This window comes from Elephas maximus, chromosome 22 (assembly GCF_024166365.1).
Source record: "Elephas maximus indicus isolate mEleMax1 chromosome 22, mEleMax1 primary haplotype, whole genome shotgun sequence".
Taxonomy (NCBI): Eukaryota; Metazoa; Chordata; class Mammalia; order Proboscidea; family Elephantidae; genus Elephas; species Elephas maximus.
In genome coordinates this window covers 15190339-15212703 of record NC_064840.1, presented here as the reverse complement: position 1 = coordinate 15212703, position 22365 = coordinate 15190339, and the positions used below count along the sequence as shown (strand labels likewise).

Here is a 22365-nt window from a genome sequence, read left to right as displayed (position 1 = left end):
CTGCCAGAGCCAAGCAAGTATCCTAAATGAGAGAAGCTGAGAGGGAGGAGGTGGTGTATGGCAAACTGGACAACCAGGTGCCATCTAGGGAGGACAGTGTGGCGCTGTGCTGCCAGCAGTTCTGATATTTAAAAGAAAAGCCAGGAGTTTTCTGTGACAGATTCCTACTTTTAAATGCCAGCCACTTATGAAAATACTTTAAACTCCTGCTGACCACCTCCCCGCCCCTCCCCCATGTGTAGGCTGGGTGTGGTCTGAGAGCCACCGCGAGGCAACTTCTGGGTCCAGCAACATGGTAATCCTATCCTGAGTTCTCCTTCCTCTTCACGCCTCTCTTTGGCCGTGGCAACCAGCTTTGTTTTAAAATGAACCCAAGGCAAACTTAAAGAAGGAGGCGAATTGCTGCCGAGAGAGCTGGAGCATGTCCCAAAGCCAGGGGCCATTGATTTTCGATGATCTTGGCATTGTTTATCTCTGCAAGGAGGGAAATCTGCAAGTTAAGGAGAAGCCTTCAGTTCTCTTCTCTCGGCCCTGCCCACCCCACGTCCTTAATTAAGAACCATCTGTTCCTTCAGTAACTGTATACACTCAATGAGGCTATTTTAAAACCTGAAATCTCAGGGCTCCTGAGCCTCTGCCTGTCTGGGGGAACTCGCTCCCTCCCCATCCCCTGACTCCTCTCTGTAGTGGGTTCAACTCCCACGTGGAGACGGGAACCAAGTCCTGCTTGTTGGAAGGTGCCCTGCTCTGGGAGCTGACATTTGAGGGCGGCTTTTTTTTTTTTTCCTCCCACCCCTCGTCACAGCCGTGCCCCTTTGCTCAAAGACAGCAGGTGCTCATAAAAGCAAAGCCAACTGAACTTTCCAGAGGTCCACCAGCTTCTTGCTTTATTCCTCTGTTGGTAGGAAGTTGAAAATATGGTCAGTTTCCATGGTGATGACAAAGCAGGCTGAGCAGAGAAATTCAATCGCTGGGTCAGCCCAAAGCTAAAGCTTTAGTGTCTCAACCAGCGTCTCCCCACTCCCCCACAATAAAAAACAGTTAACAAGTAGCATTCAGGTTCAGTGGCAGAACTCTGGCCTTGCATGTGGGAGACCTGGGTTTGATTGTCAGCCATGGGATCTCATGCACGGCTGCCACCTGTCTCTCACTGGTGGCCTGTGTGTTGCTGTGATGCTGAACAGGTTTCAGTGGACCTTCCAGACTAAGAGGGAGTAGGAAGAAAGGCCTCTCGATCTCCTTCTGAAAATCAGCCAGTGAAAACCCTATGGAACACAACAGTCCAGTCTAACCAATCGCGGGTACGGCGCAGGAACAGGCAGTGTTTTCTTCCCTTGTGCATGGGGTTGCCACGATTTGAGGGCCGACTCAATGGCAGCTAAAAACAAGTAACAAGGCCAGACATCAAATTTTGAATTCAGCTTCTCACTTTTTTCCCTCCGCAGGGGGAAATAGTAGAAATAACAGAAGGGCCACAGGGAGAAGGAGCTTGGATGATGTCATGGTTTGGGTCAGGAAGCACTTATTTAGCCTCAGCTGTGTACCCAGCTTCCTGTGTGGCTTTTTCAGGGTGATGCACTTATTTAGCCTCAGCTGTGTACCCAGCTTCCTGTGTGGCTTTTTCAGGGTGATGCAGAGGAGAAAGCTGGACAAGTTGAGCCTCTCTTTCAGGGATCCAAGGTGGCCTGGTTTCAGACATATGATGTGTTTGAATATGCAGCAGGCTTCTCAGGCCAGAGAAATCCAAAAGTAACAAAAGGTGATCTAAATCCAAATCCGCTGGTTACAGGAGGCAGGGACCGGTCGCCATCGTGAGCTTGCCCACTGATTCCCACCCAAAACCAGCTGCCGGTGAGTCGATTCTGACTCACGGCGACCCCGTGATATGTGTCACAGTGGAACTGTCCTCCATAGGATTTCAAAGGCTGATTTTTCAAAAGCAGATCGCCAGGCCCTTTTTTCCGAGTTGCCTCTGGGCGGATTTGAACCACCAACCTTTCAGTTAGCAGCTGAGCACATTAACTGTACCACCCAGGGACTCCCCACTGATTACCTCTCATATTTCAGGAAAGTCCTGCTCTGAAACGAATGCCAACATGAAAACAATTACGGTATTTAAAAAAACAAAAAGAAAGAAAGAAATAAAACCCTGTCTTTATAGCATCAGTTTTATTTTTGATAACATTTCATTGCCAAAAGTCACTGATTAGCAATATAAAAATTTTAGGAGCCACGGGAAACACCCTGATTCCACCACCGCAAAAACAATGACAATTATTTTTAGTGAATCCCCTTCCAGTCTTGAGGGTGGGCCTTTGATTCAGGCTCTGAGCTCTGATTTTCATTAGGCCAAACTGATATTAAAACTCCCACATCGCTGTTTTTGCCCCTACGGATCCAGCAAGGTTAGTCCGGACAGAGTCGGTCCCATGTGACATCAACAACCCACTGCGGAAGCCACCCCGGTACTCAGACCTGCACATCAGCCAGACGCTCCCCAAAACCAACAAAATCAACAAGGTAAGGCTGGAGTTCTGCTGGGTCTGGGGATTTGGGGGGCAGGTGGGCAGCAGGAGAAAGGAAGGGCTTGGGCAGGGCCCACTGGATTGATCTGGAAGGTAGCACTCATGTCCCCGCCCACCTGGGCCTCTCCGGACTCTGTGTGGTTTGTGTTGAGTAAACTTGGGAAGCATCCAGGATCGGTGCAGGGATGGATGTGCCAACAATGTGTCTGATTTAGAGGCAGGAAGGATGAAATGAGAATGAATGACTGTGCTGAGGAAGGACGCAACCGAGAGAGGAGGAAAGACTGAAAGAGAGTTTCCTTAGTGGCCTAGACCCCACCTGCTTTGCTCTCTGAGATGTTTCACCATCTGCCAGCATCAGCTTTGCAGATGGTTCTGGGCTTTCCAACACATCTGTTGAATCAAACTGCCAAGGGATGGGGTCTATTTCTGAGCTTCTGGTGGGAGACTGAGTGGATGGATACTGTGTGGGTCCAGAGCCCTGAGCCACAGCCAGGTTGGTCTGCCTCCTGCTGGCCCCCAGGAGGGTGGTCAGCTGTGGGCTCCTCTGTGCGTCTTTCCTTGCCATGTGGCCTGGAAATTTCCGGCGTGATGTCCACATCCTTTGGTCTGGAGAGCAGGCTGCACCAAAGCTGTCCCAGAAACGCTTCCAGCCCTGCAAGTGCCATGGACACCAGCAAGGGCTTGGAAAGCCTTTGTGTGCTAGCTGAGGGCTTATAAAGCTCGGATCAACCCAGGGGGTAGGGGCAAGGACCTCTGTTCAGGTCCCAGATGAGGTCACGATGACCGTGTGGCCTGTCCCTGGCAAGGCACAGTCTCACTTCTCACAGGACTCTGGCGAAGATCACCCCTTCCCCAGTCCATTCTCCAACTGCAGCCAGGGTGATTCTTAACAAGTGTAATTTCAGTCACACTGCTCTGCTTAGAAACCATCCAGTGGCTCTCTACTGCACTTAGAAAAAAATCCAGCTCCTTAATTTGGCTCCTCCCTCCATCTCGGACCTTACCCTCCATGCCTGCCTACCGAAGCCTGTATGTTCCTTCCCTCTTGTGCCATCCCTCACTATTTTCACTACTGGATTTCAGAGTCAGTCGTCAGCCGGCACCTTATGGCATCATCGTAGCCGTTGAGAGCTTGGCCTCTGGAGTCAGGCAGACCTGGCAGGCAGCCTCGGCTTCTTCCATTATCTAGCTGTGAGACTTCGAGCAAGTGACTTAACCTCTCTGAGCCCCCGTTTTCCAGTATGTACAGTGGATGTTTTCCAGTTATCTACTGCTGCACAACAAGCCCCCCCAAAGTTAGTGGTGTCCACCAACCTTTCTATTACGTTCACAGATTCGAGGTATCGGGAACGTGGGAACAGACAGGGCATAGTGGGGATGGCTTGTCTGTTTCATCATCTAGAACAGGAATTGGCGAACTGTGGTCCACAAGTCAAATCCAGCCCACCACCTGTTTGGTGGTTTTATTGGATCACAGCCCACACCCATTTGCTTGTATGTTATCTATGGTTGCTTTTGTGCTATAATGCCAGAGTTGAGTACTCAAGATAGATTGTGTCACCTGCAAAACCTACAATATTTACTGTCTGGGCTTCTACAGAAAAAGTTTGCTGGCCCCTGATCCAGAGCCCCCTTCACTCCCACGTCTGGTGGCTGGGCTGGGAGTAGTCAAGGGCTAGGCTCAGCAGAGACAACTGGAGTGCCCACATGTGAACTTTAGTTGTGGTTTGGGCTTCCTGCCAGTATGGCTGCTTCAGGATAGTTAGGCTTCTTATGTGGTAGCTCAGGGCTCAAAGAGTGACTGTTTTAACAAACATAGTGGAAGCTGCATGGCCTCTTATAATCTAGGGATGGCAATATTACTTCTGCCATTCTGTACTGATTGAGGCAGCCACAAGCCTGCTCAGATTCAAGATGCAGACCCTACCTCTTAATAGGAAGAGTCTCAAGGAATTCGTGGCCATGTTTAAAATGCCCATGGTGGGGGTGATAAGAGACCCCACCTCAGAGAGTCGTTCTGGGGATGAAAGGAAACAATGAACATAAAAGCACTTAGCGCAGTTCCCGGCATATGGTAAGTGTCCAGGAAATGATAGCTATTATTATCAGCTTAGATTTAGTGACCCCAATCAAATATTGGAATCTTTGAGTGATACAAATGGTTAATACGCTCTGCTGCTAATCAATAGGCTGCTAACCCAGAGGCACCTCAGAAGACAGGCCTGGCAATCTAGTTCTAAACCCTGTGGAATGGCCATGAAAAGAGAGAGTGGAGGGAGAGAGCGGGCTGTCTCGTTAGGGGGAGAGTAACTGGGAGTATGTAGCAAGGTGTATATGGGTTTATGTGTGAGAGACTGACTTGATTTGTGAACTTTCACTTAAAGCACAATACAAATTATAAAAAAAAAAAAAAAAAAACCCTATGGAGCACAGTTCTACTCTGACACGCATGGGGTTGCCATGAGTTGGAGCTGACTCGATGCTTTAATCAAGGCTGGGTCCACTTTTCCTTTTTCTGCAGAAGATACACAGGTCTCTAGGAGAGGGGATTCCCACTGCTGGGAGGCTAGGGGGCTCAGATATTGTGGCTCCTGGGAAGTAAGTATGCATGCTTGTAACCCACCCTCACCTCTGTCATGTCTTGAGGGGTGAGGGGTTCAGAGCGTTCTGGAGATCTTTCCCTCTTGCTTCACAGGCACAGTGAGCCTCTTGGTGTGAGATGGAATAGAAACATGGGTCAGATGGATCAGTGACTGTGACATTGTTCTGCTTGTCTGCAAGCAAGAGCATTTGATAAGGGAAATAAATTAACCTCCATTTAGAAAGTGACTTTGACGTGAAGGTGGACAGGGTCTATCAGAGGGCTGGGTTATTTTTTTCCCTCTTTCTCTTCTCACTGGCTTCACATAGATTCCTTTTGTCAGGCAATGATGTGGTTAGTGCAATAGATTTCTGAGCCAATTTGGTCTAAAGATTTCCTTTTTATTGCTCTTTGGCGCCTTCTCTCCTGCCTAGCCCAGTCAGTCCAGGCTCACAAGACACCTACCTTTTCACCTGGCATTATGGTTAGAGTGTGGATTCTGGAGCCAGAATGCCTGGGCTGGAAGTTCAGCCCCTTTGCTTGCTATGTGACTGTGGGCAGTACATTGTACTATCCCTCTGCCTTAGTTTTTCCCTCTGCAAAACAGGCAGTATAGTAGTACCTACCTTGTGGGATTGTGGAGAGGATTAGATGCCGTGATGTGTGTACAGGATTTAGTCCAACGCTGGATACTGAGGACATGGAAGTAGCTTGGTGATGAGAAAGGAGGAAGAGAATGAGGAATAGGGGAAAGAAAGAGGAGGGGGAGGAAGAAGAGGAAGAAGAAGTGGGAAGAGAAGGAGGAAGAGAATGAGGTATAAACTTATTGCCATCAAGTCGATTCCAACTCACAGTGACCCTACAGGACAGTGCAGAACGGCCCCATAAGGTTTCCAAGGCTGTAATCTTTAGGGAAGCAGAGTGCCACATCTTTCTTTTGTGGAGAGGCTGATGGGTTCAAACCACCAACCTTTTGGTTTGCAGCCGAGAGCTTTAACCATTGTGCCACAGTGCTCCTTGAATGAAGTATAAGAGAAAGAAAGAGGTGGGGGAAGAGAGAGGAGGAAGAAGTAGGAGGAAGAGGGAGATGAGTAAGACACAGTCTAGTGAGAGGAGGTAGACCTTCTTCCTCCCTCCCTCTCTCCTCTCCATGTTTTCAGCCCTCCCTCCATTTCTTTCTTCCTCCCTCCCTCTGTTCCTCTCTTCCTTCATTCCTTTTTCCTTCATCTAGCGCACATCTATTGAGGGAGCACACTGGGTCTGACACATTACCAAGTGCCGAGAACACAGATGAAGGTAACACACCTCTAGTCTAGCGGGTGAGACAGAGAAGTAAGTTGAGGAGTGGCCATGTAGAAGCACCATCCAAGGCCAACTCCATGTCACAGGACTAGCACAGGAGTGCGTGGTGCACTTTACCTGGCGGGGTGTGGAGGTCAGAGGAGCTTCCCAGAGGAGGGCAAATCTGAGCTGCGTTCGGAGGAATGATTAGGATTCTTGCAGATGGACAGGGACAGGGCTGGACAGACATCCCAAGCAGAGGAAATGGCGTGTCCCAAGCCTTGAAAATGTGAAACAGCCTGGATTGTGTTGGGAGCCATGGGCCATTTAACGTGACCGAGGTGGACATTGCGTGAGATAGTCGGGGCGGGGGAGGAGCAGGCGAGGCAAGCCCAGGTCCAGGCTGGACGTGCGTGTCACAGGCCAAAGTTCTCCTTTTAAATGCATGAGTCCCTTCTCGTGGGATACCAGCTTTTAGCATAAACCTTTTATGACTTTTAAACTATAGTAATGACCACCTTTTTGCAGAGTGTACATGGAAACTTCTTGAAATTTGCCAGTCTGCGAATGGAAGTTCAAAGAGGAGACACTTGGGAGGATGGGTAACCCATTGCCACTGAGTCGATTCTGACTCATAGTGACCCTATAGAACGGTCCCACAGGGTTTCCAAGGCTGTAATCTTTATAGAAGTAGATTTTCACTTCTCTCTCCCACGGAGCAGCTGGTGAGTTCGAACCGACAACGTTTTGATTAGCAGCCAGGTGCTTAACCATTGTGCCACCAGGGCTCCTTGGAGGATGGGTAGATGCATGCTTTACGCTTTCCCTTATCCCTCAAATGACATAGTCAGTCCCTACCTTACCCTATAAACCTCATGTGTCCCATTGGGCCGAATGAGAGCTGCTGTCTGTGTCACAGCTCAGCCACCTGAATCTTAGCTCCACGTGTCGTTGACATATTATTCCTTAGACTAACATGTCCGTTAGATAAATTAGGAGAGAGTAAGAAGGCTGGCTTCCTGATACCCTTCTACTAGAATCAGATCAGAATTACCCCCAAGGTGGTCTTGTCTGCTAGGTGGCTAGAATGAACTTGCCTGGGATGGTAAGCCTATTTTCAAGTGGCCAGGTCCCCCCACCTTCAGCTGGGACTCCTCTTTGTTTTACCAGCAATGAGTTAGAAATCATGCTGGGGAGATCCATTACTTCAGGGAAAATTCCGTAGCCTGGAGACACGAATTATCTAAGGGATGGGTATACTATTTCTCTCTGTATATGATGACAGCCAAGTTTCTCCATTTCTCAGACCCTTAGTTTCTTCCTCTGGAGGTAACACCCCTTTTGGAGGTTTGTTGCCAGGATTTTATGAATTAACAAATTAATGAGGACCTCCACTTCCAGGAAGATGGAGTAGATGTCTTTTTCTCTATTCCTCCCACTAAGAACAACTGAAACCCCTAGGCATTATACAGAAAACAAATATAAGGTGGAGAAATGACAATGGAAAAAGAAAGAAAGGTAGAGAGAAGGGAGACTAACCAGGGAATTAGGACCTGAGGAACAACGCAACGTTGAGTTCCCTGTTTCTTTTTGCCTTCTATATTCCAGACTTGGAGCTGAAGAAGTCGGAAACCCAGAAATGCCGAGGGGCAAAAACAAAAAAGAGCCCCAGCAAATGTCTGTTCCCTCTAGTCAAAGGATCAGGAATGGAATAGCCTAATAAGACAAAAAAAAAATTTTTTTTTTAGATAATAACTCTTTTACTCCAGTCAAGCACCACAGGGGAGGAAAAAAAATATGACCCCACCTACACCCATACCAGCAAAGGCCAACTGGGAAGTCTAGACTTCTACCTTCGCCAGGCTGTGAGGAGGTCCCCCAGCCCCTCTGCTTGAGTGCTGTCAGAGAAGGCCGAGTAGGGAGCCAGGACTTCCATCCCCACTAGGTGGTAACGAGGACATCCCCACTCAGAGTCAGTGGGGAGTCTGGACTTCCACCCCTACGCAGTAGTAACACAATGGTCCTGGCCCTTTCTTCTGAGGTAGTGGCTGAGGAAGCCTAGTAGAGAGTCAAACATTTCAATACCACCCAGCATTAATGAGCCCACCCGAGTGTGATTATCAGTGAAGGCCATGTGGGAAGCAGTAACAAGGCACTCTTGCTCCTCCCTGCAAGTGTAGCATCAGTGAAGTTCTATGGCAGCCAGAATTCCCACCTCCACCCAGCAGGAATGAGGAGTTCCTCCAAGCTTTAGGTGCCAACAGAGGCCGAGGAGGGAATCTGAACTTCTCCTACCACTTGCTAGTGACAAGGTGGCACAGTCCTGTTCCCTGACAGAAGACTGTCACTAAAAGCCAGCTAAAGTTGTAGTTGCTAGATGCCATCAAGCTGGCTCCAACTCATGGTGACCTTACCTAGTAAGAGAATAAAACATTGCCTAGTCCTGCACCATCTCCGTGATCACGGGTATGATTGAATCCATCGTTTCAGCAGTTGTTTCAGTCCATCTCATTGAGGGTTTCTCTTTTTTTGCTGACGCTCTGCTTTACCAACCATGATTTTTTTCTTAGCAATTGGTCTTTTCTGATGACACGTCCAAAATAAGCAAGCTGAAGCCTAGCCATTCTCACTTCTAAGGAGCATTCTGGTTGTGTTTCTTCTAAGATTGATTTGCTAAAATGGAAGGTTTATATAAGATCCGGAGTCTTATAACATAAGACCCAAATATCCAGACTTCAGTTGAAAATCAGTAGTCATATCAAGAGCCAGGAAGATCTCCAACTGAATAAAAATGACAATCAATAGACACTGTTGATGACGATAGACACTACTGATGAATTAATACAAACTAGATGACAGATTTTAGAACGATTTAACAATGGTTTTAAAGCAGCCATCATAAAAATGCTTCAGCGAGCAATTCTAAACAATCTTGAAACAAATGGAAAAATAGAAAGTCCCTGCAAAGAAATAGAAAGTATCAGCAAAGAAACAGAAGATGCAAAGAAGAACCAAAAGGAAATTTCAGAACTGACAAATACAGTAACCTCCCCTGCTACAAAAAAAAAGAAAGAAACAAACTCAGTGGATTGGGTTAATGGTAGAAGAGATGGTTAAAAAACCCAAAACAGGATAAACCCAAAGAAATCCACATGAAGACACAGTATGTCAAACTTCTGAAAGCTTAAAACTCTTGATTTTTGTAATAGCTTGCGTGGGCCACTATAACAAATTACCATGAACTGGGTGACTTAAGACAACAGAAGATTATTCTTCTCACAGTCCTGGAGGCCGGAAGTCTGAAATCAAGGTGTTGGCAGGGTTGTTCCTTCTGGAGGCCCTAGAGAAGAATCTGTTCCGTGCAAATCTCCTAACTTCCGATTGCTCTGGCAGTCCCTGGTGTTCCTGGGACACATCGCTCCCATCTCTACCTCCGTCTTCACATGGCCTTCTCACTTGTGATTCTCTGCATGTCTTCTTTTCTATCTCTTATAAGGACCCCTCATCTTTGGCCCACCCTAATCAAGGATGATTTCACCTTAAGATCCTAACCATAGTTACATCTGCAAAGACCCTTATTCCAAGAGAGGTCACATTCTGAATTCACAGTGGATATGTCCTTTGGGGGACCACCATTCAACCCACTACACTGCTCTTGCACCTACCCCGACCATGGCCATTCTGAGGACGTACCGTGGGTTCTATCTTGATCCTCACGTTACAGCTAACGCAGGGGTGAGGAGAGACAGTGCTGGCTCTGACAGGGACTAAGGGAAGATGCTGAAGGCTCACTCTCATGCTCTCTCATGAACTGTCAGGCTGCTGATTCTTTAATAAACACTCCGGAGGAGAGGTGTTAGGATGGAAAGAGTACTCTGGACACCTTGGCATGGGATTTTGAAGAATCAAAGAGGTACAGGGAGAGTGGCTGCCACCTACATGGTTTTCATTACATGGTAACCTTCCACTCTGGAGTAAAGGCAATGGACAGGAGTTTGACTCCAGAAACTGTTCCTCCCACAGCTGGATGCAACCCCGTGGGGATGATGAGGCGGGCAGGACTTTGGAAGGATCTGATGACTGAGGAAGGGGCAAGGTTGCTGAGGATGCTGGGGTGGGGCCTGGGTGAGCAGCACAGAGACCCCTTCCTGCTCAGCTTGTTCTCACTGCTGTCTCTGCTTTCCTGTTGTCCCTGACCCCTGCCCCGTTTTTTCCCGCAGGACCACATCCCTGTCCCTTATCAGCCTGACTCCAGCAGCAACCCCTCGTCCACAACGTCCTCCACGCCCTCCTCACCAGCGCCCCCGCTCCCACCCAGCGCCACGCCGCCTTCTCCCCTGCACCCTTCCCCGCAGTGCACAAGGCAGCAGAAGAACTTCAACCTGCCAGGTACTTCCGTGCTTGGGGAGGCGTGGAGGGCACAACTTTGGAGGGGCAGAGATTAGGGAGGGGGTTGGGTTCACGCCAGAGCAATGCCAGGGTTGGTCCATGCTTGAAGGATGGAGATCAGAGAGGGGAAGAAAAGGCATGTGGATTGAGCCATACCACGTGCGGGGCAATTGTCTTATATTAAAAAATAACAGTTGCTGTCAAGTCGACCCCAACTCATGGTGACCTCCTGTTGGTCAAAGTGGAACTGTGCTCCATAGGGTTTTCAATGGCTGATTTTAAGGAAGTAGATTGCCAGGCCTTTCTTCCAGAGTGCCTCTGGGTAGACTGGAATCTCCAACCTTTCAGTGTCTGCCCCACCCAGGACATCATCTGCTAGACTAATGCTTTTTTAAATTTAAAGAAATCAAATTAAATTGGAAATTTAGCTCCCCAGTCACATTAGCCACATTCCAAGGGCTCAGTAGCCACATGTGGCTAGTGGCTGCCATATTGGACAGCACAAAATATTGAACATTTCCATCATCGCAGAATGTTCCATTGGACAGCGCTGGTCCAGGGGCTGATTTCCTCCTGAGCCAGCAAGTTTCACATGGGGGCAAAAATCTCAGGTCCTGAGTCACAGATTATACCCTCGAGGCTAACCAGCCACGAGTGAATGGATGAAAGGCTCATGGAGGCCCAGCCCCACATCTGGGCAATATCCAGATACAACCGCCCAGCTGAGGACAAGCTGAACATGTTAACCTGCCCACACTGCTTTGATTTTGCTTGTGTCTATAGAGATAGCGTGTATTTTGAAGTCTTGCAACATCGGGCTTTTTGTTAAGTTCAAGTCTGAGGCAGCCTCGTATCCGTCCAGTATGGGGGCCACTCACCCGGCAGCCACCAAGAACCATAATGTGAGTCGCCAACCGAGTCATCTCAGTAAGTGCCACTGAGTCAATTGGACTAATTGTTCAGTGTTTCCACTGCCACCTCCATCATAGTCCATTTCCACTTCTCCAAACGGGGCTGAATGGAACAAAGACCCTTTGACACCCCATGATGCCCAAAACTTGGGGGGAAGTGGGCATGGATGTTCTCCTATATCCACCCCACCCCTCTGAGACACTGACATCAGGGAGTATTTTCCCTGAGATCGTTCATTGCTTGTTTATGGGCCAGCAGCTGGGAAAGAACCCTTGTAACGGAGAACCGTGCATGCGAGCACCATAGCTGTTTTATCCTTGTAAGAATCTGCTGGATCCTTGGACACGACACCTGACCGACCAGAGGGTGATTACTATATCCCTTAGCTCTTTTGTTCCCTCAGTCAGGGTCCCCAAGGAGGGGTCCTTCCTGATTTGCTGTGCTAACCTGCAAGCTGATCCTTGCCTATTCTGTGACATATCATGACAGCGTCCTGGCCTCTTTGGGAAGTGGGCTAAGGGGTCCTTTGATGGAAGGCACAGGAGAGGCAATTAACAAAGCAGTTGAGAGTGTGGACTCTGGAACCAGACCACGTGGGTTCAAATATCAGCTCTACCATTTAATGTCTACATGATTTGGGAAAAATTATTTGTCTCCCTGTGCCTCAGTTTCCTCATCTGTAAACTGAGGATAATAACAGCACCACCTTACGAAGTCATTGAAAGATTAAATGTCATAATACCTGTGCAAAGCTTAGCAGAGTGCCTGTCTCATTGAAGATCTCAGTACAGGTAGTCCCCAACTTACGACGTATTCGAGTTACAACAAACCACTCTTAGGACCATTTTTTTTTTTTTTTGTACATCTTATTGTTAGTAATATGTACTACATACAGCATTGCAGGGCATAACTTGCTGAGGTTATCATTCTTCGATGTTCACTCACAGATGTTTAATGTTATGATTTACTGTTCAAAACACTGCTGTGTAGCAGGCAATAATAAAAACTAAAAAAAAAGTATTCAACTTACGTCAGAACGGATTTACAACAGAGTTGTTGGAAAGGAACCCCATTGTAAATCAGGAACTACCCATAAGCTGTGTTCATTATTGGAGTCCCTGGATGGTGCACATAGTTAAGGCACTCGGCTGCTAACCCCAAGGTTGAAAGTTCAAGTCCACCCAAAGGCACCTTGGAAGAAAGGCCTGATGATCTACTTCTGAAAAATCAGCCACTGAAAACCCTCTGGAGCACAGTTCTACTCTGACACACACGGGGTCACCATGAGTCAGAGTCGACTAACAGAAGCTTTTCTTTTTTTTTTCAATTTTCATTATTATCAGATAAACACAATGATAAAGAAAATTACAGTGTCTATCGTTTTTTGGCATTTCTCATCATCACCGCCAAATAACATGGGCATAGACAGAATTGTGGAAATAAAGATGAAACCCCACGTACCGTGGTGCTGGGAGTATGGATTGAGTACACTTTTCTGGAGGGTGATTTGGCATTGTCTGTTTAAGTTCTAAATGTGTATTTCCTTGACCAACAATCCCAGTTCTAGAAGTTTTTATGCAGAAAGGTTTGCACAAGGGCCCAGGAATCTCTGTGTAAGGATTTCATTGCCCAGTGAAAACTGGAATCAGCTTTAATGCCCATCAAGAGGGGACTGGTTGAATATACTGAACTGTGAATCATATTTATATTTATAAATGAATATAAAATCAGTATAACCAAACACTCTGCCGCCCTTAAAAAGAATAAAGTAGCTCTGTGTACATATCCTGATGTAGAAAGATGTCCATAAAGTGGCTTATGTGGAAAAATAAGTGACTTGCAGATCAATAGGTATAATAATATTCCTATTTATTATAAAAAAAAAATTATGTCTGTTTATGTACGTGTGTTGTTTGTGTGTATATATGTGTTTGTATATGCCTGCCTTAGTTACCTAGTGCTGCTATAACATAAATACCACAAGTGGGTGGCTTTACAGAACAGAAATTTATTTTCTCACAGTTCTGGAGGTTAACAGACCAAATTAGGGTCTCTCTGCCATGTAGATTCTTTCTATGATGTTCTCTTCTAGTTTCTGATGTCTGCCAGCAATCCTTAGCATTCCTGGCTGTTCCTTGGCATCTCTCTTCCCCTTGTGTATGTGTCTCTGTGTCTGTTCTGCTTTTTATAACTGGGAAGTTATTATGTTTAAGGCCCCCTACTCGGGCATGGGAACCCTGGTGGCGTAGTGGTTAATAGCTATGGCTGCTAACTAAAAGGTCGGCAGTCTGAATCCACCAGGCATTCCCTGGAAACCCTATGGGGCAGTTCTACTCTGTCCTTTAGGGTCGCTATGAGTCAGAATTGACTCAAGGGCAGTGGGTTTTGGTTTTTTACTTGGGCATGATTTCATTAGCATAACAAAGAAAACTCTATTTCCAAAAAGGATCACATTCACAGTGTAACCAAAAACCCTTGGCCTTTTGAGGCAATTTCAATACATACTTTGGGGAGGGGGTGGGCACGATTCAGTCCATAGCAGTGTACGAATACATCTAGAAGAAAGAACTTCATGGCTACTGCTTGTAAGAAGGATTTTATTTTATATATACTTCTGTAATGTTCTGTTGGAGCCCTGGTGGCTCAGTGATTAAGAGTGGGCTGCTAACCAAAAGGTTGGCAGTTTGAATCCACCAGCTGCTCCTTGGAACCCTATGGGGCAGCTCTACCCTGTCTTACAGGGTCGCTATGAGTCAGAATCGACTTGACAGCAACGGGTTTGGTTTTTCGGGTATAACATATATAATGAGGAGCATCCATCAGTTTTATAATTGAAAATAATAATAAAATGCGAAGCTGCGATGGAAAACAATAAAGAACCTTCTAAAGTCCAGTCAGACAGCCTTCAGTGAAATTCCTCCAGAGTGACAAGTACCTATCTGTTCCCACAAGGACCTGGTTATAAGCCGTTATGCTCTTGACAGTGAGGCTCTGTTGATGGGAAATGGAGCTTTGGCTATGTTCCCTGCCAGACGCTGAATTTTCTGAAACCGTTCAAGTTAACACGGAGGCATAGCAATGTCCCTGGCCTTCATTAAGCTAGATGAGTCTTATCCAAAAAGGAATGTGGGCTTACTGGCTGTGTTCGGCTTATCTGTTAACCTCAGGACATGTGAAGAAAGAGTTTTTAGTTAGAAAACAAAGTGTGGCATGTCTGGCTTGGCAGTATTGGTGATTCTGCTCTTCCAATCACTTGACCCCCCTTGTTCTCTGCCCTTCTCCTCTGAGTCCTGGTGCTACAGTAGACATGCCACAGCTTAGGGTGGTTGTCAGGTACGCTGGGTGGACAGACAGACCTCAGCTTTGCCCATTCCTAGCTCTGTGGCCTTGAGCAGGGCAGTGACTCTGTTTAGGTCTCAGTTTCTCATCTGAAAACTGGGACTAACAGTGAGAGGTTATTGTGACATCTGCTGTGGCAAGATACATGACAGGGCTCCCTCAGGGACTGTTTGGTGGGTTTCTGAGACTGTGGTGTTCAGATACCTTCTTTCTTTGGAGCTACCTAGCACTATCTTTTGGCTGCTAACAGAAAGGTTGACGTTGGAACCTACCCATTTGCTCCACAGAGAAAGATCTGGCAACCCACTCCCCACAAAGGTTACAGCCTAGAAAACCCTATGAGCAGTTCTACTCTGTCACACAGGGTCACAATGAGTCAAAAATCAACTTAGTGACACCCAGCAACAACAACAGCACCATCTTGATGCTACTCCCGGCCCCCCCCCGCCCACACATACATACACATTCCAGGAAATGGCAAATTCTAAAGTTCCATAGAAAAAAGGAGACAGAATTGAGTGCTTAACCACTATGCAACCCAGGGACTCCTTTTTCTATTATTAAAAAAAAAAAAAAAATTTTTTTTTTTTTTTTTATTATGGAAGGTACTAAATAAATGTTTATTGAATGAACAAATGACTGAATGACTTCCAGTTCACGTACTGCCTTGGGCTGCAGTTTTCCTCTTCAGTTGTCTTCTTGGCTCTTGGAGTGCATTCATCCATTTGTTCCATTAACAAATATTTAATGAGCATCTCCTCTGTCCCAGGTACTGTACTAGGCACCAGGTGTGGCATGGTGGGCAAACCAGACGTGGCCTCCGTATGCATTTCTTACGGCTTCTCTAACAAATTACCACAAACTTGGTAGCTTTAAACAACACTAATGTATTGTCTTCTAGTTGTGAAGGTCAGAAGTCCAAGATCAGTTCTGCTGGGGTAAAATCAAGGTGTCAGCAGGGCAGCTGGAGGAGAGAATCTGCTCCCTTGCCTTTTCCAGCTTCTAGAAGCGGCCTACATTCCTTGGCTCATGGTCTCTTCCTCTGTCGTCAAGGCCAGCACTGTAGCATCTTCAAATCTCTCTCTTTCTGACTCTGACCCTCCTGTCTCTCTCTCATGAGGACCTTTGTGATTACATTAGGCCCACTAGATAATCCAGGATAATCCTCCGATTTCAGGATTCCTAATTTACCGTATTTCCCACAAATAATGCACCCACACGTTTAACGCGTATAACGCACCTAGGAAAATAACTCATGAGGGAGTTGTGAGGTTGGAAAATATGTATAACGTACGTTATTTGCGTAAAATACAGTAATCACAACTGCAGAGTCCCTTTCACCATGTAAAGTAACTATTGACAGGTTCCAGGAATTAGAACGTGGACATCTTTGCCTACCACCATCCCTGTTCTCATGACGTTTATAGCTTAGTGGGAGACTCAGGGATTTACCAAGTAAAACGTCCGCATGAAAATAAAACTATAAATTGTGGTAAACGCTGTGAAGGAAAAGAACAATGCTATAAGCGAATTTAAGAGGGGAACGAGTGTAGCTTGAGGGATCAGAGACACTTAGTTCTGAAGGAGGAGTTATCCAGGTGGAGGGAGGAGCATGTGCGAAGGCCCTGGCACAGGTAGGAATTTGGGCCATTAGAGGAACCGAAAGAATGTCCCCCATGGTCTGAGTGCTTAAACAAAGGGCCGTGTTACAAGCCAGGCTGCACAGACGCAGGGGATGAGGCCACATAGGGCCTTGTCAGGCGTGACACGACTTTTGTTTTTTATTTAAGATGCAATAGGAAGCAATGGAAAGGTCCAAGCAGGGGCTGCCTTGATCGAGTTCCTCCTGGAAGACCACCCTGGCTGCCATGGGCAGAGACCTTTGGGTGGGAGGGGCACACAAGAGTGGAAGTGCTTCAGAGTTGCCTCTCTGTCCTCCCTGTCACCTGAAGCCCCCCAGTCCCTAAGTCCTCTTAGATGCCAGAGAGCCACTTGGGTTCCTCAGCTGCCCCTTGGAGTGCTTCTCATTGGCATCCAGTGTCGACAGAAGAACAGTGCTCACAGCATTGCGCCCTCCGCCTCTCCCGGCCTCTTGCCTCCCTTTCATCAGGAATGAGCTTGCCGAGGCTCTGCACACAGAGGCCTTTGCAGTGTCCCATTGCCTGACACCTGGCCCTTCGCAGACACCCAACGCCTCCTTCTTAAAAAGCGGAACGGCCAGCTAACCTTTTCCAAGGCCGCGGACTCCCCCATCACAGTTGGAACTGAGGAGGGAAGAGAGCAGCGGAGCCTCTCGGTAACTCCCGGCTAGTTTTTCTTTTGTTAATTTTAGCCCTTACTCGACGAACAACATGGCTGTGTGTAAAGACAAACAGAGGTTACCTAACAGAAGAAGGCCCCTGCAATCATGGAGGTTGATTTTCTTTTAAAAGTGTGCTCCGTGGCCTGGGATAAGTCGCTTCCCATCCTAGAACCCACCCTCCCCACACCCACTCCCCCCTACCCCCCCCCCCATTTTCCAGAATCAAAAATGCATCAGTATGGACTCCACCTATTTGGGATATTTTGGAATTGGACTAATCAAAAAGTTTCTGCTGTTTTATTTATGAATGAGAGTTAATTAATTCAACAAACAGGCTTTAGGTACCCACAGGAGCCAGAACCAGGTACTTGGGATCCCAAGATACTGGGACTTGCTGTCTGTCCTGAAGAAGCTTAGAAGCCAACTCCAGCTTCAAGGGGAGTAAATGTTAACATGCTCAGCTGCTAACCCAAAGGTGGGAGGTTTGAGTCTACCCAGAAGAGCCTCAGAAGAAAGGTCTGCTGATCTCCAAGAAAATCAGCTCTTGAAAACCCTGTGGAGCACGGTTCTACTCTGACACACATGGGGTCTCCATGGGTCGGAACCAACTGGACAGCGGCTGGTTTCAGAAAGGCCTTGGCCCCTTCGTCACAGCTAATACTTAACCCAACACCCACTTCGCAACCTTATCTCATGCAGTGATGATCCCAGACCTACAAGGAAGAACCCGCTGCCATGGAATCGATTCTGACTCATAGCAACCCTGTGGGACAGAGTAGAACTGCCCCATAGGGTTTCCAAGGAGTGGCTGGTGGGTTCGAACTGCCGACCTTTTGGTTAGCAGCCGAGTTCTTAACCACTGTGCCACCAGGGCCCCCTACAAGGAAGGGACCTATTATTGTCTCCGTTTTACACATGTGGAAACTGAGACTCGGAGAGGTTAAGTTACTCGTTCCAGCTCCTCACAAGTTGCCAAAGGCAGAGCTGGGATTCAACTTTGTACAGCCAGCTTCTTGGCCCCAGGCTCATACCCCCTGGGCTAGTGCTTGGTAATCCCCTCTTGGGATATTTAAATGATTTCTGTGTTCCTTTAAATAATTTCTCTGTTTACCGTTATAAATAATACTGTGATGAATATCCTTGTTCATCCATCTGTGTGTATCTCTGATTTTTCTTTAGAATAAATTTCTAGATAGTAAAAAAGATAAGTGCTGGACCAAAGCTTAAGTACATTTTTTAGGTTCCTCTTGCTACATGTTGTGAGGTGGCCTTTCCTGAAGTTTGTACCCGTTTATACTTTCACCGCTGGTAGATATTTTAAAATATACAAATGGCTGGCTTGGGAAACCAGTGTCTGGGGCTTTTTCTATGTCCTCTACTTGAGACCCGTAGCATCAGCTCATACATGGAGAAATCACTGTCTACCCACTCTGTGGATGAGGAAGGCATTCAGTCCTTTAAGGTGGGTCTTCCTGCCTGGCCATGTACATCTTAGGTAACGATGCCTTGCGGAGCTGCCCCTTAACTATGAGCCTCTGGAGGGCAGAATAGTCGTTTATTCATCTTTTTAGCTCCAAAGCCGGTGACATAATAAAGCCACCAGATTGTGTTGAGTTCTATCGTTTAGTTCCAACTCATGGTGACCCACTGTGTGTCAGAGTACAACGGTGCTCTGTAGGGTTTTCAATGACTGTTTGTTTGAAATAGATCACCAGGCCATTTTTCCATTGCACCCCTCGGTGGACTTGCAACCTTTCAGTTAGCAGCCAAGCATATTAACTGTTTGTATCGCCCACGGACTCCTACAACGTAGTACCAAACCAAAAAAAAAAAAACCATTGCTGTAAAGTTGATTCCAACTCATAGTGACCCCATAGTACAGACTAGAACTTCCCCGTAGGGTTTCCAAGGCTGTAATCTTCAAAGAAGCAGCTGAGTACTTAATCACTGCACCACCAGGGCTCCTTTATGATACAGTAGGATCTCTTTAAATCATTTTGAATCAAGTAGAAGGGTTACCCAAGAATCAAATAGGGTATGATGAATAATTCCTGACTACTCTGTGTGATGAGGTTGTCCCACAATTCTGTCATCGCAGTTGTTTATTTACCCATGGTATTTACCATGATTGGTAATGACATGTTTATTTACCGACTGTCTTCCCCACCAGGGATGGCTTACCCAGTAAACACGATACACACGGGCTTACTTGTGTTTACTTCCTAGTCTGTAGTGCACAATTTCACCTGTTTTTCACTATATCTTTGATGTGAAACCCACGTGAAATTGTGCAGTACAGATTAGTAAGTACACACGATTCAGTCCACACATACCTTGCTTCCTGTAAGCCTCTGCATACCTTGCTTACTGGTTCATCCTCCCCTATTCCCAACTTTACCACAAGGTCCACAAGGGCAAAGGGAGGTCTGTCTGGTCCACCATTGTATCCCCAGTGCCAAGCTAAGCCCTTGACACATAGTTGTTGCTGTTGTTAGGTGCTGTTGAGTCAATCTTGACTCATAGTGACCCCATGTGACAGTAGCCACTCAGTAAATACTCGTTGAGTACACTGATAAGTTAATGAATAAGCATAAGACTTGTTTGTTCCAGAAGGTTTGCAGCTAGAGTCTTGGTGGCAGCCTAGAGTGGGGTCCTTAGATGGGCTATGGGACAGGAACTCAGGGTGACTCTGAGTTGGGATGCTCTGTTTTCAGGAAGGATGAGTTATTAAATAGGGGAGATTTGACCTCAGTGTTTAGGGCTGTGGCATCTTTACCTTTGTTCTCAGTCCCTCATAATTTGGGGCGTCTGCTCCTTGGAAACTCTATGGGGCAGTTCTACTCTGTCCTATAGGGTTGCTATGAGTCAGAATCGACTCGACGGCAGTGAGTTTTGGTTTGCAGATGTATGAAATCCCCTAGGGTTGAAAAGAGAATGACCACATGGTCACTGTTGGAGCGCATTTTGGCACCTGGAGGGACAGCTCCCGGGCAACGCTCATTTGGTGTTTTCTTTCTTTTGCAAGCATCCCACTACTACAAATACAAGCAGCAGTTCATCTTCCCAGGTGAGTTGTGTGAGCTGGAAGCAGCCTCTTCTCAGCAAGGGTGGAGGTGCGGGAGTTGCTGGAATAGAGTGGAGGGGAATGTTGTTGGGCTGGATGAGGTCAAAGAGGATGTTAGGGGAATCGCCTGACCCAGGACAGTGGCTGGATGTAGAAATGGAGAAGGAAGGGGCAGGAGGTCCCGAGGGCACAATGGAAAGGCCTGAGAAGGTGGTCTGCAGGGGAAGGATGGGCAAGATAAAGAGGGGTCCAGAGTTATGTGGGAGGGGAGAGATGACCAGAGGGGCTTGAGCTGGGTACTGAGAGACATGAAACCGAGCACCCTCATCATCCCAAAGGGAACTCAGGAGGGAGGAGGGTTCATAGCTGACCAGATGGATCTGGCCAGAACCTTGGGGGTTCTGGCAGCCCCTTAGTCAACAGTGGGGAACTTCATGCAGAATGTCATCCAGAACACTGGTGCAGCTGAGAAGATAAAGTCTAGGTGGTCGAGGAAGGAAGAAAGGGGATTGGCCAGTTCCAAGGGCCTACCATTCAGGCGATTTACCGGCTGCCAGCATCTCCCAGGAATCAGGCTTTTGGGGTGGCGTGGCCTCCACGTTTGGTTTCTCACTGTTCAGCCTGTGGTTTGCAGATGTGGTGCCGGTGCCGGAGACACCAACCCGTGCGCCTCAGGTCATCCTGCATCCGGTGACATCGAATCCAATGTAAGTGCGACAGAGACTTCCTTCTTCCTGACATGAGCCCTCTAGTCCGCTCAGTATTCCTGTACTCTTTTTCCCTCTCCTTGGAATTGATGAAGTGGGGAAGGGCTGGGGGAGAAGTATGAGAAGTACAGAGAGGTGAGAGGAGTGACACAGGCAAAAAGAGTGAAAAGCACAGCCCAAGCTGAGGGACGGGGGCCTAAATGCTGGCCACCACAAATCAGCTCTGCTTGTGATTCTTGGTCCTGCCGTGTGATCCCAGGGCAAGACCATTTTCTTAGGACCTCCAGGCCCTTCTGTGATCAGAATGACAACTTTCCCTGGGCAAAAACTAGAGCTTAAAGGAAAGATGGTGATTCACAGTCACTCCCCTCCTTTTAGAAAACATAATTTAGCTTTACGTCAAGGATCGGTAAACTACAACCTGTGGGACCAATCCAGCCCACTGTCTGTTTTTTAGAAATAAAGTTTTATTGGCACACAGCCACGCACATTTGTTTACGTATTGTCTGTGCCTGCTTTTGCAGTACAACAACAGAATCGAGTAGTTGTGACAGTGGCCGTATGACCTGCAAAGCTGAAAATATTTACTATCTGGCTTTTATAGAAAAAGTTTACTGACCCCTTGTATGTACTGTTATAAAAATAATTAAGCTCATTTTAGGAATTTTGGAATATTCTGTTAAAAAAAGAAAGGGGAAATAATCATTCTTAATCCCACCAGTTAGCATTTTGATGTGTTTGTTCAGTTCGTATTTTACATAGTTGTGACCCCCCAGTTTATGCAGTTTCCATTCTGCTTTTTTACCCCTAACGTTATACAGTTTCATCTTCCTTATTATTCCAGACTGTTGATAAGCATTGTTTTTAATGACATCGTATTGGTGGAGAATGATTTCCTTTACCATTTCCCTATTGTTGGATCTTACATGCTTCCCATAGTTCACTCTTATAGACAACACTGCAGTGAACATCTTTGTGTATAGCATACTTAAGTTACAGCCTTGCTATCTAGGTGGTCTGTTGCTTATGCAGGGTTGGCCTGAAATCACCTTTCTCAACTTAGCTTCTTTGGTTGTGACCAAAGTCTGGGGGCAGGCTAGGGACCTAATTTCAATTTGTTTGGTTTCCAACTCATTTTTGCCTACTTAGTTTTTCTTCTGGCTCCTCCAACTGCCCCCATCTTATGGACTTTGTTAAAGAGCCAAATGGTACATCCCTGAAATCAAGGCAGCAGCAATTTGCTGGGGAATATTGTACTGACA

The 22365-nt window shown here is 46.9% G+C and overlaps 1 protein-coding gene across 1 annotated transcript in view; it reads left to right on the top strand.

Annotated features, from left to right (window-relative positions):
• The window catches only part of KSR2 (kinase suppressor of ras 2), a 404388-nt gene that overhangs the window by 315651 nt on the left and 66372 nt on the right, over positions 1 to 22365 (top strand). Inside the window, exons 9-12 of the mRNA XM_049865565.1 lie at positions 2394 to 2520; positions 10611 to 10779; positions 20358 to 20399; positions 21031 to 21103. Of these exons, the coding sequence (XP_049721522.1) occupies positions 2394 to 2520; positions 10611 to 10779; positions 20358 to 20399; positions 21031 to 21103 (411 nt within the window). The remainder of the gene's footprint in view (positions 1 to 2393; positions 2521 to 10610; positions 10780 to 20357; positions 20400 to 21030; positions 21104 to 22365) is intronic.